This window comes from Oncorhynchus nerka, linkage group LG1, assembly GCF_034236695.1.
Source record: "Oncorhynchus nerka isolate Pitt River linkage group LG1, Oner_Uvic_2.0, whole genome shotgun sequence".
In the NCBI taxonomy this organism is placed as follows: Eukaryota; Metazoa; Chordata; class Actinopteri; order Salmoniformes; family Salmonidae; genus Oncorhynchus; species Oncorhynchus nerka.
The window spans coordinates 26,884,034-26,903,148 of record NC_088396.1 but is presented as its reverse complement, the minus strand read 5'-3'; the positions used below and the strand labels follow the sequence as shown (position 1 = coordinate 26,903,148).

The 19,115-nt window shown below is 41.1% G+C and overlaps 1 protein-coding gene across 1 annotated transcript; it reads right to left on the bottom strand.

Moving 5' to 3' along the window:
- Positions 1 to 6,963: 6,963 nt before the first annotated feature.
- Positions 6,964 to 18,743, bottom strand: LOC115128414 (atypical chemokine receptor 3-like). Its single transcript, XM_065017666.1, has 2 exons — positions 18,570 to 18,743; positions 6,964 to 10,966 (listed from the first exon to the last, which is right to left on the bottom strand). The coding sequence occupies exon 2, from the start codon at positions 10,921 to 10,923 to the stop codon at positions 9,787 to 9,789; it is 1,137 nt and encodes a 378-aa protein (XP_064873738.1). The 5' UTR covers positions 10,924 to 10,966; positions 18,570 to 18,743; the 3' UTR covers positions 6,964 to 9,786.
- Between the last annotated feature and the right edge of the window lie 372 nt (positions 18,744 to 19,115).

Sequence of the window (19,115 nt, the reverse complement as noted above, 5' to 3'; positions counted from 1 at the left end):
GCAGGCATTTTTTTTACATTATGTTTCTACTGGTTTAATGATATGTAATAAATCCCAGGCAAAAAGCCAATAACATGAATTAGGTTTTTGGCATTGGCAGTGCATTCCATTATTCCATAGTGTGTACTGGCATTCATATATATATGTATCTCAGCCCTCTGAAACCCAGTATGCAAATTGTTGGCCTAAATGTTCAAATTCTCTGAATGAATTCTCTGAATTCTCTGAATGTGTCTCAAAACATCTACAGGGGAATATGCAATCACCAACAGTAATCAGATTATCTCTGCAAGAGTCAGTCTTAACTGTGCTGGTTTCATTGACCATGGTGGCAGTGTGAGTGTGCCTGAGGGTGAGTGTGCCTGAGGGTGAGTGTGCCTGAGGGTGTGAGTAACTGTGTAACTGGACAGGCTGGTTTTCAGACTGTTTTCAGAGAAACCAAGTCGGTTTGTCCTCCTGTACACAGAAATAAAGGCATGTGAGACAAAGAGTGTTTTATAAAGCTGTTAAACCTTATTAGGAAGAATTCTGGTCAATGTAACAGCGTGCTAGTCTGTTAGTCTGTTAGTCTGCTAGTCTGCTAGTTTGCTAGTCTGCTAGTCTGCTAGTCTGTTAGTCTGTTAGTCTGTTGGTCTGCTGGTCTGTTAGTCTGCTAGTCTGTTAGTCTGTTGCTAGTCTGCTAGTCTGCTAGTCTGTTAGTCTGTTAGTCTGCTAGTTTGCTAGTCTGCTAGTCTGCTAGTCTGCTAGTCTGTTAGTCTGTTAGTCTGTTGGTCTGCTGGTCTGTTAGTCTGGTCTGTTAGTCTGCTAGTCTGTTAGTCTGTTAGTCTGCTAGTCTGTTAGTCTGCTAGTCTGTTAGTCTGCTAGTCTGTTAGTCTGTTAGTCTGCTAGTCTGCTAGTCTGTTAGTCTGTTAGTCTGCTAGTCTGCTAGTCTGTTAGTCTGCTAGTCTGTTAGTCTGCTAGTCTGTTAGTCTGTTAGTCTGTTAGTCTGCTAGTCTGCTAGTCTGTTAGTCTGTTAGTCTGTTAGTCTGCTAGTCTGCTAGTCTGTTAGTCTGTTAGTCTGTTGTTAGTCTGCTATGTTAGTCTGTTAGTCTGCTAGTCTGTTAGTCTGTTAGTCTGCTAGTCTGTTAGTCTGCTAGTCTGTTAGTCTGCTGTTAGTCTGCTAGTCTAGTCTGTTAGTCTGTTAGTCTGCTAGTCTGTTAGTCTGCTAGTCTGTTAGTCTGCTAGTCTGCTAGTCTGTTAGTCGGTTAGTCTGTTAGTCTGCTAGTCTGTTAGTCTGTTAGTCTGCTAGTCTGCTAGTCTGCTAGTCTGCTAGTCTGCTAGTCTGTTAGTCTGTTAGTCTGCTAGTCTGCTAGTCTGTTAGTCTGCTAGTCTGTTAGTCTGCTAGTCTGCTAGTCTGTTAGTCTGCTAGTCTGCTAGTCTGCTAGTCTGCTAGTCTGTTAGTCTGTTAGTCTGTTAGTCTGCTAGTCTGTTAGTATGCTAGTCTGTTAGTCTGCTAGTCTGTTAGTCTGTTAGTCTGTTAGTCTGCTAGTCTGCTAGTCTGCTAGTCTGTTAGTCTGCTAGTCTGTTAGTCTGTTAGTCTGTTAGTCTGCTAGTCTGCTAGTCTGTTAGTATGCTAGTCTGTTAGTCTGCTAGTCTGTTAGTCTGTTAGTCTGTTAGTCTGCTAGTCTGTTAGTCTGCTAGTCTGCTAGTCTGTTAGTCTGTTAGTCTGCTAGTCTGTTAGTCTGTAGTCTGTTAGTCTGTTAGTCTGCACACTGCATTGTTTAGCCTGTCTTTCTTTCTGTCTGTGTTTCAGTAAACAGATGTTTTTTTACTGGGAAAAAGCAAACCCTTTCCCAGACAGGAACACAGCAACAGAGGGAGACATTTTTCTGCTTAAATATTGTCAGGGAAGTGACTGTACTGGAGATGTGTGAACGAAAGCCAAATGTCTCTTTGTGTTTCTTCGTGACTCCAGAGGAGCCCATAAAATATGTTGTTTTTCACCTCATATGTCACTCAAGAGTTATGAGTCTGAGGTTATAAACATCACTGTTCTTTTCACACTGTTCTGTTCTATTTGTCCAACTAGGGTATCATTAATAACACACTAAGACTATCAGCACACCAGGTAGGCCATTCATTATACTGTACAAGCTACATGAAGGGGCAATCTTACCCATATGGAAAACAATACATGAATTTCATGTGAACACACGTGATCTAGTGTGACGTTAATGTGATAACGTGTGACAACATGTGAACACACGTGATCTAGTGTGACGTTAATGTGATAACGTGTGACAACGTGAACACACGTGATCTAGTGTGACGTTAATGTGATAACGTGTGACAACATGTGAACACACGTGATCTAGTGTGACGTTAATGTGATAACGTGTGACAACATGTGAACACACGTGATCTAGTGTGACGTTAATGTGATAACGTGTGACAACATAAAACTACACACATGATCTCATGTCAAATTCATGTGAAATAAATGTGACAACATGTAAAATGTCGACATGTGTTTTTGGAACACTTCACATGTGCTCACATGTTGTCACATATGTAGTAGTAATGCGTGTACCTACTACTGTAAGTAACTCTGGATAAGAGCATCTGTTAAATGACTAAAATGATCAAATGTAAAATGTTTAATGTTGTTACATTGCTTTACATGTTGTCACGTTATCACATTAACTTCACATAATATCAAACCAACCCAAACCATTATAAGAAAAGTAATAAACTAGTATGGGGAATTTAAAGTAAATTGTACGCTGTTCAGCTAAAATGTAACCCCATCTGGAATTTGAACTCTCAACCTCTGGATTTGAGATATGCTGCTCTTTTGCTGTGCCACAAAGTCTGCAACCTTCCCCTACACATTCATTACTTATAATACATCTCTGCACTTAGCAAAGGAGTGCCATCTGCACTGCTATTTTAGTTTTCAGTTATTCTGACTATTCTCAATTTCAGGGTTTTCTGTATAGTTGTCTAATGTTGGTGAGTATTATTTTGTTTGAATGTTACTCCTGAATAACTCTGATAAGAGGGTCCTGGGTGACGTATCGGTCAAATGCACTGCACTGCTGAGGTGACACTACAGCCTCGGGTTTGATCCCAGGCTGTGTCATAACCAGCTGTGACCAAGAGCCCCATAGAATGCTGCACTATTGGCCGAAGGGAAGGTTAAGTGACAAGTAGGTGGCCAGGCATGTCATGTTTTGGAGGAAACATGACTTGAGCTTCGGCCTCTCCTGAGCGCATTGAGGAGTTGCAGAGATGAGCCAAGGGACCTAATAAATAAAATACACTTGTGGCCATATATAATTTTTCACAGTCCAGCCTGGTTAGTACAGGGACAGGAGACCGCCTGGGGGAAAATAATTGTATCATTATGATAAATAGGATCGTTTTTCTATAGTGTGTTTTTAACAAAGCTGATATTTACTTTGAAGTCCAAAATGTAGGAATATTTGTGAAATCAGTTATTGACACAGACATGGTGGCATATCAGGAAGATCAGAACGCAGTGAACCAATAGGTTGTGAGTTCAAATCCCAGTTAAGGACATGTTGAATATGAATTACTGTATATATAAACATACATACACAATGTAGTCAAAGTCTATTTGATTATGTAAGCTGAAAACACTGTATGCTAAACATGCTGTGTGTATCACAATGACTCATTTCAGTATGTGGGGCATCACCTGGGGAAATGTGATCATTTGAATCCACACGTGAAAGGTTATGTGATCATGCAAAAATCCACAAGTGAAATATCATCACGTGATATGTTCCAAAAACACATGATTTTGCAAAATGTGGAAATGTCACACGTTTTTTCCATATAGAGTGTGGTTAATTTATCCCTTCGTCTTCTTACACTTCGAGAAACGCTTAATGAAGAAACACGTTGAGCTTAGGATAACACAGAGGAAATGGTTTTGCTCTTGTTCATGTCTTAAAGGTTTAAACAGCTGCCGTCTCTTCGCAGGCGCTTTTCTGAAGTTCTGTCGTTAAGGATGACAATAGCATGCTGCTCTGACAGTGTGCGGGCGGGTGGGGTGGAGTGTGTGGAGCTTTTTAGTGGACAGGGTGTTGGGTGAATTAAGCGATGTCTAAATACCGGATCCATAGCCTCGGCACGTATGAGCAATATAAATCAACATTACAAGCCCCAGCTTTCAAGACCATGTGTCCTGTCCATACCATCGCCTTTGATCTGGTTAAGCTCATTATTTACATAGACATGAACCATGTGGCAATATCAATGAGAGGGCTAAGCACTGGGTAGGGCGCACAGGTGGTGGGTTACAGCGAAAGTGATAAAGAAGCATTGTTCAATTAAAGGGCAATTCCACCACTTTTAAACCTCATTTTCATTATCTCCAGCACAATACATGTCAACATACTGTATGTGAAAACAGCACATTTCTACGTTTTGTAGAAAAAAAAAGAAAGTCAAAAAGTTCTACGCAATGACATCATCACAAGATAAAACATTTTAAAACAGAGATTGGTGTGATGGGGGAGCAGAAACATACCCTCCTTTGGGCTAGAAACTCATTGCAGGTTTTGAAAATCACCATTTTAACCCTTTAACCCTACACAGTGATGTCACAGAGAAACATTTTTTAGGACCTTTCTTCTCATCTTTTTAACCACAGACCATAAAAACACTCTGTTTTCATATATGTAGACACTGGTTTCGTGCTGGAGATGATGAAAATGAGGTTGAAGAGTGGCAGAATTGCCCTTTAAGGTGGACTTCAGAGACTGTTCTGATCCCACCATTGCCACCAATATAGTGATTGAGGTGAAGCAGTCAGAGCAGGATTTGAACCAGCAACTGTGCAACCATGTTCTGCTTATGTTTCATACAAATAACCTAAAATAACACTGAAGGGCAGTTGCTTCTTTGGATACAAAGTTATAAGAGAATCATGCTGACATACAAAGTAGGAAGTCAGACACATATTTACTCTCAGTAATCCCAACGTCTAAAGGTGTGGGCAAGGTCATCACAATAAAAGTATTGCAGGCCTCCACCTCCAAGTATAATCAGTCAAAAACATTTAGGCACTATAAATCAAATGTTACCAAGCCTGTTCAGGTGGTTAAATAAGGTGTGGCTGTGTAAATGAATATGTATGATTACTCTGTGTAAATGAGTATGTATGATTACTGATGTTTGATCCAACTCATGATTTGATGACCTCTCACCTCTCATTTCCCTGTCTCTCGCTGCAGAACATCTGTCTAACATCTGCCTGCCAGTATGACTGGTCCTACTCTTCTCTCCTAGATGAGTGAGGTGTCCTGGGGTGATAAACTATCCCTATCCTCTATCAAAATAGTCTCTCTGCTCTGACTTCTCCTCAAATTCACTCCAGAAACTCCCCTAGGAGCACACACAGCTGTACTCTTCAACTTCATTAATAATTCAAGACCTTCCACAGCCATACATTCTCATATGGAATTGATCCCAGGCCCACTGAAGCAAATATGGGCTTGATTGAGAATTAAATCTAGTCTAAAGTAAGCGCTTGCATCTCGGCCAGAAGTAATGTAGACCTATAGTGCTGTGTGTGCACATGTGTGCGTGTGTGCATGCACATTAGTGTGTATGTGTGTGTGCACGTGTACTGTATGAGTAAGCTTATATTTCCCTCCCTAAATTCCTGCTAAATTACCCTGTACCTCTCCTCATCCTCCCCCTTTCATCCTTTCCAGTGTTAATGGTCTCTCTATAGTATGCAGGGCATGAGCAGGGCATGGACCATGAGATCTATAGCTCCATAGCAATATAAAGCAACCCGCCCTCCATCAATATCTTATCTGGGCCGTTATCTGTCCATATTAAATCAAAACCTAGTGATAACCCACAATGGGCTGTACTGTAAATCATACAACTCACAGAGAATGGCTTGCATCAAGTCAAACAACAGATGATTTCAACATATACAAACCATATGCTGCACTTCTACTGTACTCAGCCTCCGTGCTGTGCTTTATTTACAGTGACTGTGCTGCATATCCTTCCGATCTGTTGGCGAGCCATGTGAACAGAGGAGTATTTCACCAAGATTTAAAGTGGGCTTTCATAATAGTGAGAACAGAGGCCTGCTAATAAGAAAGAGCCCTGTCTCTAAAGTAAACGGCTCTGACAAGACACTTGACAGATAGTTTGGATGGCTAAATAGCTGGGTCTGGAATAATACTGCTTGACTCGTCCTTTGTAAGCACCATACACATCATACTGCACACGTTAGAAAATCTAAAGTGAATCATAAAGGGAAGCAAATCGTAAAGGGAAGCGAAAACACTTCACACTACAGTGCGAGCCAAGGAAAACACATGCTCTTCAGTCAGTCATGAAGCAGCAGGAGTGTGTGTGTTACTGTGTGTTACTGCAGTTCAGGCCAATCAGTGTGTATCAGAACCACTCTGAGAGAACCAAATGAAAGTCTGAACACATGCTGTAGAACCACATGGAGACTCTTGTCTGTTCTGAACTAATGCTGATGTACTATTTAAACCATAGAGGTATCACTCCATCTAGACTCTAGAGCCAGAGTAAATGTTATGTCTGTCATCATAATTTCCCCATTGCTCAGTCTGGTAAGAAAGACTATGACATTTCATGAGGTGCAGAGAACCCCCATGTTAAACACTGTGTGAAGCCCGTGTTTATATACATGCGTATGTGTCTGCCTGTCCCCCTGACTGAGTGAGCACATATCTGGATATATTAACCTGGTTTGTCTGCCAATCAACTGGGTCTACATCTCTATTCCTGAATTCTTTCTCATTTAATGTCTGAATAAAACATGCATTGTTCTGCATTGTGACTTTAATTGTAAGACATGTGTCCTACGTGTCATGATAAGCATTGTAAAAGCACTGTGTATGTTGCAGCTGTGCTTCATAACTGAACGGTCACGGCTAGGATACAGGATCTAATTAAACGTTATGAATGACATAGTCCATTTATTGGCCACATAAAGTTTACAGTTGAAAATGTGTCTGGTTGAATGTGTTCATGCTAATGCACTCCAGTCAGAGCTGCCATACTAAAATGTGTCCTCTTGTTACTTTAATTAAAAGGCTCTGATTAAAGTAATAACACAAAGCAAAAGAACTTCAGACACGAGATTCATTTTTGGTAAGTAACAAAATCCATAACATACAGTAAACACAAAACATCAATGGTCCTTTGCTTTCTCTTTCAATAATGACTGCTAGGATTGGAATTCTCACAATGTAACAGGATACACATGTATCCAATCAGATGACACTATAACTCCATGGCAATGGATCAAACACAATATGTTTGTTACCACAGACAGACAGACATAGCATTGTATAACTCAATGTTTTTATCCATCATCATTTGGTATGGAACTTTGTGTGAGTCACACTGTTTTCACTATAATAGCAGGACTCGTGTCACAGAGTCAGTGACTTTCATTTACAATGAGGCAGCTTCATGAACACATAGAAATGACTGATGTGAACTTCTGAATCCACAACATATGAATTACAATTAACAAAACTACAGATGTAGGATCTTAAATTGACCCGTTTGTCATCGCAAAATTATCCCGCAGCAACAGGATTTGAATGTTTAGTCCATAGTGCTTGGTCGGTGGTTAGGCTATTAGCTGGACATGTAGAGTGCAATACTGTTCATACAGTATATGACCCATTTCAAGAAGCTAGGCGTATGTCATACATCACTACTTCACATAATAGGCATTTGAATTTGTATTTTTCGCAAAATGCGTTTTTTGTGTGAACTTTCATGTGCCTTAATAACAAATGTGTATGCCATCTGTAAATACAAATAAAATGGTTAAATTACGAGCCTAGTTGTTTTAGCCACGGAAGAAGGCAGGAACCTTCCCGCTAGCGATGATTGGCTGAGATAATGGATGGGCTAGACATGCAGAGAAATTAGTAGCATGTAGCATGCTACCATGTAGCATTCTGTCTATAGCATAAAAGTGTTGCTACTGCTCTCAACAACATTGCTGCCCCAAATTTATCAGCGGCTATCGACTAAGATCTGTGGAAAAAAGTTGTGATGGACTACTTTCTGCACACGGTCAGTGTGAACTGGAGTGACTTGACACAACAACGGGCAAAATGAGCTGTAGTTAACTACAAACCAAACGGAAAAGACACGCTGCCGTGAAGCGTTCATCCATTCATTTCATCTATGGTGGCTTGCTATGACAATCCGTTTGTACTATAGCTATGGGTGGGATTATGGTGTATTGTTTAGCTAATTAGCTAGCATTCTCACTTCGCAAGAGAATTATATCATGACCGATCAAGTTAGCCAGGTGTGTCTGGGGGTGATTTCAGACAACTATTGTATTTCATGAACAAACAGTAGTGACCCATCTACTCAGTTAGGCGTGTCTGGGGGGTGGTTATAGCATTTATTTCACATGACCCTTCAATCTAGACAAATGTCTGGGCAATCTCTTATAATTATAAAATATCATTATCTGGACACTTTCAAAGTTAGGTTAGGATATAGACCAAGGACTAGATCAAGTGTGTTTTTATCTGGAGTTTTTCCTTCTTTTAGGCTACTACTTAAACCACTTTTAGTCTTGATGTCTTTTGTTGTTTACTTAACTACCTTACTCACCCTGTTTAGCACATGGCCTCACATGTGAATCCTTAAAGAGATGGGTGGGGCTAAGGCTTAAGAGGGTGTGAATGATGCTGAATAGGTGTAGACAAAGAAGAGCTCTCCAGTAGGTGTACCAAAACATTCAAGGGCCATTTTCTCAAAAGTGGGGTTACAAGTTTATCAACTTTCAAAGCAGAATTACTTCCCCATTTTTTCTCAACTGCAGTGTATGATATACCATTTTATCGAATGTAAAAAAAAAAGTGTTTTTTAAAATGTTGTTACATAAGAATCGAGGCATATAACCATGTGCTAGTGGTTTTCAGTAACTCTATGTAAATTAATATGTGGTGATTAAGATCCTACATCTGTACATAAACAATGCCAAATTTGAAAGTATTTTATAATATGTACAAAAATACAGTATATAGAAAGTTGAATAATAACAATCTAAGAAAAATAATATATGTATTTCAATGCCCTTCTAACTATTTACAAAGTGGATTTGAGGTGTCACACAATTACACACACACGCACTCACGCACATACACACACCTCTAGCAGTTATATAGGACTCTTCAGACAGACAAACTGGGATTGGTATGTCTTGAAGTGGAGAGAGAGATTGAGAGAGAGTTTGTCTGTGTCGCCATGACTACAATGGCACTACTTCAGAAGCACTTTAAAACAGTCTGTTTGTCAGACAGAGAATCTACTCTTTTTCCACTCAATATAAGTGCTTTTCTCCAGACATCATTAGTTTGAGTTGATAATGGCCTGCAACTGCAGTCCCTCACACCATCCTTATTAGGAACGCATGGTAGCAGGACAAATACACAGGTAGTTTCTGTGAGGGGAATGTTGGATTATAAATAATGTCTGGTTTGCTTCAGATGAGGGCACACAAACTTGTGGCAGTGAAGTTTGTGTACAGCTTAGGCTTTGGGAAAGGTTATTTGTTATGCTCTAGTTGTTAAGACACATATTTAATGTTGTTCTTTGTGATGGCCCAAATTTAGCCTATATAAGTTATCATGGGTTACTGCATTTGAGGTAATTTCAATAATTTTGGGTCAGGTGGACAGACTAGGTTCTAGAGTTATGTGGTGTGTTCTGAAGTTCCAGGGTGTGCTCTAGAGTTCAGTCTCAGATCTGTGGTGGGTTCTCCACGGCGACGGCAGAGTACTCTGTCTCAGAGATGTGGGGCTGCTCTATGAGTCTGGTCAGGCCTGTACGTGTGGAGTACTTAAAGATAAAAGCCTTCATCAGGTCATAGCGGTAGTTCCTGTTGAGGAAGTTGTAGAGGATGGGGTTAAAGCAGCAGTGGAGCAGGGACAGACACTGGGTGAGGTGCAGCGCCACGTAGAGGGCGTTCTCCAGCCCACAGCTCAGAGGAACCAGGCCCAGCAGGGAGAGGGCATCGGCCAGGAGCACTCCGTGGTAGGGCCCCCAACAGCCCAGGAATACCACGGTATAGGCCAGGATCACCCTGCGGCTCACACGACGCTCCTGCTCCATCACCGAGGAGGAACAGGAGGTGGAGGAGAGGGCTTGGGCCAGGAGGGCATAGGCCAGAGCGATGACAGGGAAGGGTAGGACGAAACCAAGCAGGATGAAGCTCAGCTGAACTCCCACCATCCACTCCCTGGAGTGTTCCTCTGGGTACACCGGCCTGCACAGCACTACCTCCCCGTGTGATGACCTCACCGCCTGCAGGAAGTAGGTATCGGGCAGGGAGGCCACCAGAGCCAGGAGCCACACTCCTACGCACACGCTGCGGCGAATCAGCTTCCGGCGTCGTCCCCCATCCTCACTGTCGGCGGGCCGTGTCACGCTCAGGTAGCGGTCGACACTCATACAGGCCAGGAAGAAGATGGAGCTGAAGAGGTTAACAGAGAAGAGCAGGTGGGTGAGCTTACACGCCACCTCGCCGAAGGGCCAGTGGCCATGCTGCGCCAGAGAACTCACCCACACGGGCAGCGTGACGCACACACACAGGTCAGCTGCCGCCAGGTGGGCGATGTAGAGGTGGGTCTCGTGGCGAGGGGAGGAGCTGGAGGTGGTGCGCTGGGAGCGGACATTGACCCAGAGGACGAGGCCGTTGGCGGCCAAACCGACCACGAAGATGAAGATGTAAAGGATGCACATGGAGTGGAGCAGGGCGCTGCGGTCGAACGCTGTTGGACACCCGACCATCTCCACACGCGTCCCGTTCTCCAGGAGGCCCGTGAGGTTCAGGTCCTCCCAAGTGTCCAGCAGCTCAACCAAATCAAAGCTGCTCATCCTTCTGCTGGGAACGATCGCACACACCTCACGGACCTGGGATCTGTAGAGACAAGAAGGCAGCAGCCCATCATTCCTGATATCAGTTTGTCTGTTTGGAACTAAACATCAACATAAAGTGCCTTCAGAAAGTATTCATACCCCTTGAATTGTTCCACATTTTGTTGTGTTACAGCCTGAATTCAAAATGGATTAAATAGATTAATTTGTTTTCACCCACCCACACACACACACACACACACACACACACACACACACACACACACACACAAAACCCCAAAATGAAAAAGCAAAAACATGTTTTTAGAAATATTTGCAAATGCATTGAAAATAAAATACAGAAATATCTCATTTACATACAGAGACCAGTCAAAAGTTGACACACCTACTCATTTAAGTTTTTTTTCTACATTGTAGAATAATAGTAAAGACATCAAAACTATGAAATAACACATATGGAATCATGTAGTAACCAAAGAAGTGTTAAACAAATCAAAATAGATTTTATATTTGAAATTCTTCAAAGTAGCCACCCTTTGCCCCGATGACAGCTTTGCACACTCTTGGAATTCTCTCAACCAGATTCACCTGGAATGCTTTTCCAACAGTCTTGAAGGAGGTCCCACATATGCTGAGCACCTTTTGACTGCTTTTCCTTCACTCTGCAGTCCAACTCATCCCAAACCATCTCAATTGGGTTGAGTTTGAGTGATTGTGGAGGCCAGGTCATCTGATGCAGCACTCCATCATTCTCCTTCTTGGTCAAATTGCCCTTACACATCCTGGAGGCGTGTTGGGTCATTGTCCTGTTGAAAAGCAAATGATAGTCCCACTAAGCGCCAACCAAATGGGATGGCGTATCGTTGCAGAATGCTGTGGTAGCCATGCTGGTTAAGTGTAGTGGTTCTAACCGCTGTGTTTTTGTGCGACGCAGAGTAAGTTGACAGATGATCTCCGCATGTGTAGTTCCCACCATGAAGCATGAACGAGGAGGTGTGATGGTGTGGGGGTGCTTTGCTGGTTATTTAGAATTCAAGGAACACTTAACCAGCATGGCTACTACAGCATTCTGTAGCAATACACAATCCCCATCTGGTTTGCGATTAGTGGGACTATCATTTGTTTTTCAACAGGACAATGACCTAACACACCTCCAGGCTGTGTAAGGGCTATTTGACCAAGAAGGAGAGTGATGGAGTGCTGGATCAGATGACCTGGCCTCCACAATCACCTGACCTTAACCAAATTGAGATGGTCTGGGATGAGTCGTACTGCAGAGTGAAGGAAAAGCAGCCAACAAGTGCTCAGCATATGTGGGAACTAATTCAAGACTGTTGGAAAGCATTCCAGGTGAAGCTGCTTGAGAGAATCCCAAGAGTGTGCCAAGAATGTGCAAACCTGTCATCATGGTAAAGGGTGGCTACTTTGAAGAATCTCAAATATAAAATATATTTTGATTTGTTTAACACTTTTTCTGTTACTACATGATTCCATATGTGTCATTTCACAGTTTTGATGTCTTCACTATTATTCTACCATGTAGAAAATAGTAAAGATAAAGAAAAACCCTTGAATGTGTAGGTGTGTCCAAACTTTTTACTCGTACTGTAAGTATTCACACCCCAGAGGCAATACATGTTAGAATCACCTTTGGCAGCTATTACAGCTGTGAGTCGTTCTGTGTAAGTCTCTAAGAGCTTTGAACACCTGGATTGTAGAATATTTGCACATTATTCTTTAAAACATTCTTCAAGCTCTGTCAAGTTGGCTGTTGATTATTGCTAGACAGCCATTTTCAAGTCTTACCATAGATTTGCAAGCCGATTTAAGACAAAACTGTAACTAGGCCACTCAGGAACATTCAATGACGTCTTGGTAAGCACTCCAGTATACAGTATATTTTTCCTTGCGTTTCAGGTTATTGTCCTGCTGAAAGGTGAATTTGTCTGCGTCTCTGTTGAAAAGCCGACTGAACAAGGTTTCCCTCTCGGATCTTGCCTGTGCTTAGCTCTATTCCGTTTCTTTTTATCCCGTCCGCCCCAAAAGAAACCTTGTCTTTGCCGATGACAAGTATACCCATAACGTGATGCAGACACCAGCATGCTTGAAAATACTCAGTGATGTGTTGTGTTGGATTTTCACCAAACATAACACTTTGTTATCAGGACATAAGGTACATTTATTTGCCACGTGTTTTGCAGTTTTACTATAGTGCATTCTTGCAAACAACAAAAATGTTTCCATTCTGTTATTTAGGTTAGTATTATTAAGTAACTACAATGTTGTTGATCCATTCTCAGTTTTCACCTATCACAGCCATTAGACTCTAACTGTTTTAAAATGTCACCATTGACCTCATGGTGAAATCCCTGAGTGGTTTCCTTCCTCTCCCGCAACTGAGTTAGGAAGGACACCTGTATCTTTGTAGTGACTGGAAGTATTGATACACCATCCAAAGTGTAATTAATAACTTCACCATGTTCAAAGTGATATTCAATGTCTGCTTTATGTTTTTTACCCATAGGTGTCCTTCTTTGCGAGGCATTGGAAAACCTCCCTGGTCTTTGTGGTTGAATCTGTGCTTGAAATCAACTCCTCGATTGAGGGACCTTACAGATAATTGTATGTGTGGGATACAGAGCACAGGTAGACAGTCATTCAAAAATTGTGTGCAATACTATTATTAAAAACAGAGTGAGTCCATGCAACTTATTACGTGACTTGTTAAAGCTAATGTTTTACTCCTGAACTTAATTAGGCTTGCCACAACATAGGGGTTGAATACTTATTGACTCAAGACATTAAGGCTTTTCATTTTTTATTCATTTGTTAAAAATACCTTTGATATTATGGGGTATTGTGTGTAGGCCTGTGCCACGAAATCTTAATTTAATCCATTTCAAATTAAAGTTGTAACACTCCAAAATGTTGTGTGAATTGGGTGTGAATACTTTCTGAAGGCACTGTACATCCCAGTTAGCACATAACGTTCTGGGAACCGTAGGTTTCTTAGAGCGTGGTGGCCCTATAATTTTTTTGCATACGACCTTCCCACAACATTCTGGGAACGGTGCAGGATTGATACCCAGGGAGTACATAACATTCTGAGAACTACGTGTTTCTTAGGTTGGAATTTTCGTACTTCAGCATAACGTTTCCTACAGGCTTCCTCGTGGTTCTATTTAAATTAATGCTCTCAAATGGTTCCAATAACGACAAAAAACAACATTCTCTGTGGGAATGTTTTCTACAGGTTTCCTCATGGTTCAAATTAAAGTCAAGTTCTCAGAACATTCAGAGGACATCAAGAAACAACGTTCTTCTGTGGGAATTTCAGCACTTCAGCAAAAGGTTTTCCGCAGGTTTCCTCACGGTCAAGTCATGTTCTCAGAATATTAAGAAAACTTTCCAAAAAAGCCACAAGAAACCATTAGTAGCATTCAAAGAATATTATTTAAAAACATATATATATATATATATATATATATATATATATATATATATATAACAGAAGATGTAATCACTGGTCACTTTAATAATGGAACATTAATCACTTTAATAATGTTTACATACTGCTTTACTCATCTCATATGTGTATATACTGTATTTGATTCTACTGTATTTTAGTCAATGCCACTCTGAGATTGCTCATCCTAATATTTATATATTTCTTAATTCCATTATTTTACTTTTAGATCTGTCTGTATTGTTGTGAATTGTTAGATACTACTGCACTGCTGGAGTTAGGAACACAAGCATTTCGCTACACCCGCAATAACATCTGCTAAATATGTGTATGTGACCAATAAAATTTGATTTGAGATCATAGGTTTGAATCTCGCTGATGACGTTCCACAATAAATAAATAAATTGTTTGCATGATTAATGCCTAAGCAAATGAATTTCCATGTGTACTATATGTGCTTGGAGTTCAAAACAGTTAACCTAAGCTATCAGTATGATTGAAATATTTAGTGAAAGTTAAGTTAGTTATTCAAAAACCTCCAAATTACCTTAACATTTAATTCAAAACGTTCACAACATTTAGAGAATGTTATTTAATAACCTTCAAATAACCTATAATTTCCGTTAAAAAAAAGTTAATAAAACCTCCCAGGAAAACCTTCAGGGAGCCATAGTAAAATGTTCTCAGAACCTCACTGCAACGTTAAATGCATGTTCCCAGAAAAGGCTATATTTTCTCTTCCGTTTAAAAAAACGTTATGTTTTACCGGTCAGGAAACGTACGGCTTCGTTCCCAGAACCAATGGGAAACCAAAAACGTGCGTTCCCACAACTTCAAAGGAAACAAAATGTGCTAGCTGGAATGTCTCTGAATCTGTCTGTTTGGAACCAGACATCAACATACATACAACATGTCACAGTAAATGTTTGAATTATATTTAGTGAGTGCTGCCCCGAGTTCCCTTGGCTTTTCATTAATGAGACCTCAACCAATCAGTCTATTTCTGGGGCAGAGTAAGATCAGAAAATCAATTGACTTCTACACAGAGCACTGCATTCTATGGTATTAAGAGCTACACAGAGCACTGCATTCTATGGTATTTACTTCTACAGAGAGCACTGTATTCTATGGTATGTTATGAGATCCAATAAGCATCCAAATGAAATGTTAAAAAAAAGAAGCTTTTTATGATATGCCACCTGATCCCAAATAATCTAAATGTAGTTACCTCTTTAAAAACTGCTTTATGAGTTCATAAAGACTGTTGTTTTGGGATGATTGAGGAATGACTAAAAACTCTCTATCTTTTTATGTCCAGTCAGAGGGCAGCACCAGCTACAGTATGTTTACATTAGTCCCAAAACAGATTAAATGTGAGGCAATAGGATCTGGGACCCAAACATTGTGTAATTCCAAAATGTTCAGAGATCCAGCGTCAGTCGGAATGGTAAACCTGATGTCGCTTTAAATAATGTTTTCCATTGATGTGCATGCAAGAAAACATTTTCCCGTGTGCCACTGCTCCTCCAGAAATAAAGTGAGGGAAGGAGAGAGAAGACAGATTTGTTATAACCACAACATCATCTGAAAACATCTGAGGCTAATCATATACAGTCTACAAACACACGCAAAGGGATCCTGCACACTCATGCATGCACATCATGTACACATATGGACACACACTGCTCTCTGGTTTATGTATACCAGGGTCACAACACAACCTCTGACCTCTCTGTACAGTATGTCTGATTGGTCATTTTACGCTCTAGCTTGATGTCTCTCTTCCCATGACGGACACAACATGACGAGTGAGAGGTGAGGGGTTAAAGGTGAGAGGTCAGACATGAACCATCAGTGATTTAATCCTCCTGTTCCTTATGATTGACATGCATGTCCACAGACTGTGAGACATCAGAGCGGGGTTTAACTACTTTAGAAACGGTCCAGCCACGGTCAAAGACAGGTCGGCGACCGCTGGGCAATACAGCGGGTTAAAGTGCATTGAAACATGACCCGCTTAAGCAGCTGTGCGTGTGAGCTCAGTGAGTGTGTGACCGCATGGCCCACGCCAAACTGTCTGTGATTCCACAGGAGACCATGTTGACAGTGGAGAAGGGAGGGCCTATCTGTGGCTGAATGTGTTGTTGCACATGTCTGTAGCAGTGGCCCATAGGCGTGTGTGTGTTATGACTGCCTCTAGTTTCAGCAGATTCTATCAGTGATCAAGAAGCTATTCAATTGATTGCTCTTTTCATTTTGATTTGGCCCTTCACCCCTTCACCTCTGGCACACAACCACTTGCCCTTTACTACAGTAGAATTTTAATTTTCTGTTTTAGAGGGATGGTGTAGTCTAACTCGGGCCCTCATACATAAGTGTCCCTGTAATTCACCTCTATTATATGGTAAACAGAAACACCTGAGGTGCCAGCTCACGTCACATCTCTCTGATCCATTATCCCCTTCACACTCAGCCCATCTGATAACACACACACACACACACACACACACACAAAGAAACACACATGCACACACGCACAGCAGCAGAACACTGCACTGATAAGCAGTCCTTCTCCCCCTTTCTGTCTCTGCCCCTCAAACTCTCATTACAAGTAACTGGGGAATACTCAGATCACAAACCTATAGTTTCACCATACTCCAAATACCCAATAAGGCCGAGCTGGTTGCAACATAGAACATGAGAGGCTGTATGAACATGAGCATTATATGTTCCCCCTTACTAGCTCTGATTGTGCTGATTTACTGAGGAAAAATGTATTCTATGACTGTGAATGTGGTTGTCCCACCTAGTTTAAGATGAATGCACTAACTGTAAGTCACTCTGGATAAGAGCATCTGCTAAATGACTCAAATGTAAATGTATGATATTATACCTCGAGGGCTGCAGGTATAGATGTAGGATCATAATTGGAGCCACTTTGCTACAGCAGAAAAATAATCCTGCAGCAACAGGAAATGTGAATTATTATGTGGATTATAATTCATTTTTGAAGGGGTTGATACATTTTTCGTAAGGGAAAATCACGTCTGAAATTTCAATGTGGAAATTACAAACTTTTGAAGCCTTTTTAGACCTCAAATACACTACAAATTTGCATTTCCTGCTGTGCAGTAAAATTATCAGCATCAACATAGTTATCCAATTCAGATCCTACATCTGTATTTTATGATACCTGGTGATTCCCTATCTGGTTACACATTAGCCAAGCAGCATGCAGGGCAGATGATGCATGCATTCCAATACTGGACAAATAGGGAGCAATGTTTTCATGTGTTAATCCAAAACCAGAGAATGCTGCAGGTGTGACAATAAAAGATCGGAGCTCTCTCTTGCTGAAAGCGCTCTCTCCTGTTGGTTTAGGCTTTTGTCTTGCAAAATAAAAGGACTCAATGGAGAGGGGTCAAGGGAGGGCCCACAAACGTCCCTATAGCTGCCAGAACCCTATATGAGATGAGGAAGATAAACGTTTTCGTTTTGGTTATATATTTCAATATGGGGAACCTTCGTACTCAAGCGCATTTATTTGCACTTTTCTAGCGCATTTGCACTTTTATATGGTATTACATTATCCATGCGTCACAATGCTTATATTTAAAATATACAATTGAAATATAAGAAAATATGTATATGATAGGGAACGGATGAATGTACATAAGTGAGAAACACACACTTATGTCGAGTTACAAAACCGAGTTGTTCTTTATATCCGTACATTGCCATTACGCGCGAGAGAGCACTGACATAATCTGACGTGAAGCTCTTGTAGCCTATCTGAGAACAAATTCAATTCCGTAAACCATGTTTAAATCTTCCCTGAAAACAAACCACATTCCTTATCAAATGCCAGGGGACTCCGTGTGTAACCTGGCGACGTTTATTTATCAGGCACTACTGATCCGCGCGCCACGCTGCGAAAGTCGATGGCCCTTTCTATGGATAGAACGACTTGAGGACATCAGAGGCAAGTAGTCACATTAGGATAATGTTTTAGCCAAAACTCAACACGCAACAATGCATGAACGTAAAATTGACTGTCGGCTGTCCACGAAACCGAAATGTTAGGAGTGCAGCTGTTTGGCCCGCAACCTCTTGTTATGGAGATGCTCCTGTCAACTGGTTTACTTAGAAACTAAAATGTATGTAAAATACAATGTCTTACTTGTAATTGAGAAGAAAATGCTTTATGCGTGAGCTCTTCGATGAAATTGCACCGCTTCTCCTGGGCGAAGGGATGTCCTGTTATGCTTTGTCCAAGATAGGGAGAGGTGGTGGTTGTGAGCTCTCTATGTGATTCGAATGAGTGGGTGAGTACCCAGTGTCTCTCTCCTCCCTGCTATAGTGAACCTGGCCTCGTGCCTCCCACTGCACTTGTTAAATAGGCCTAACCTATTGCGTAGTGATACGCCTCCCAAGGCAGGTCCCAAAACACATTCATTGAAGTTTCTGCCAAGAGCGAAACAAAAGCGTCTGATTTTCACTTTGTCCCACAAACAATTGCCCAATAGTCGAAACACGTTTGTGCTTCATACAAACAGGTGGATCTATTGTGTGCAGATTGCCAAAGACAGATGATAATACATATTTACTTAGTAGACAGTCATTATCTGAGATAGGTCTATGATAGAAATCAATAAGCTACTATTTTGCACATACAGTTGAAGTCGGAAGTTTACATACACCTTAGCCAAATACATTTAAACTCAGT

Excerpts from the sequence above, each read along its gene's own strand:
- LOC115128414 (XM_065017666.1), bottom strand. The coding sequence starts at position 10,923 with ATGAGCAGCTTTGATTTGGTTGAGCTGCTGGACACTTGGGAGGACCTG.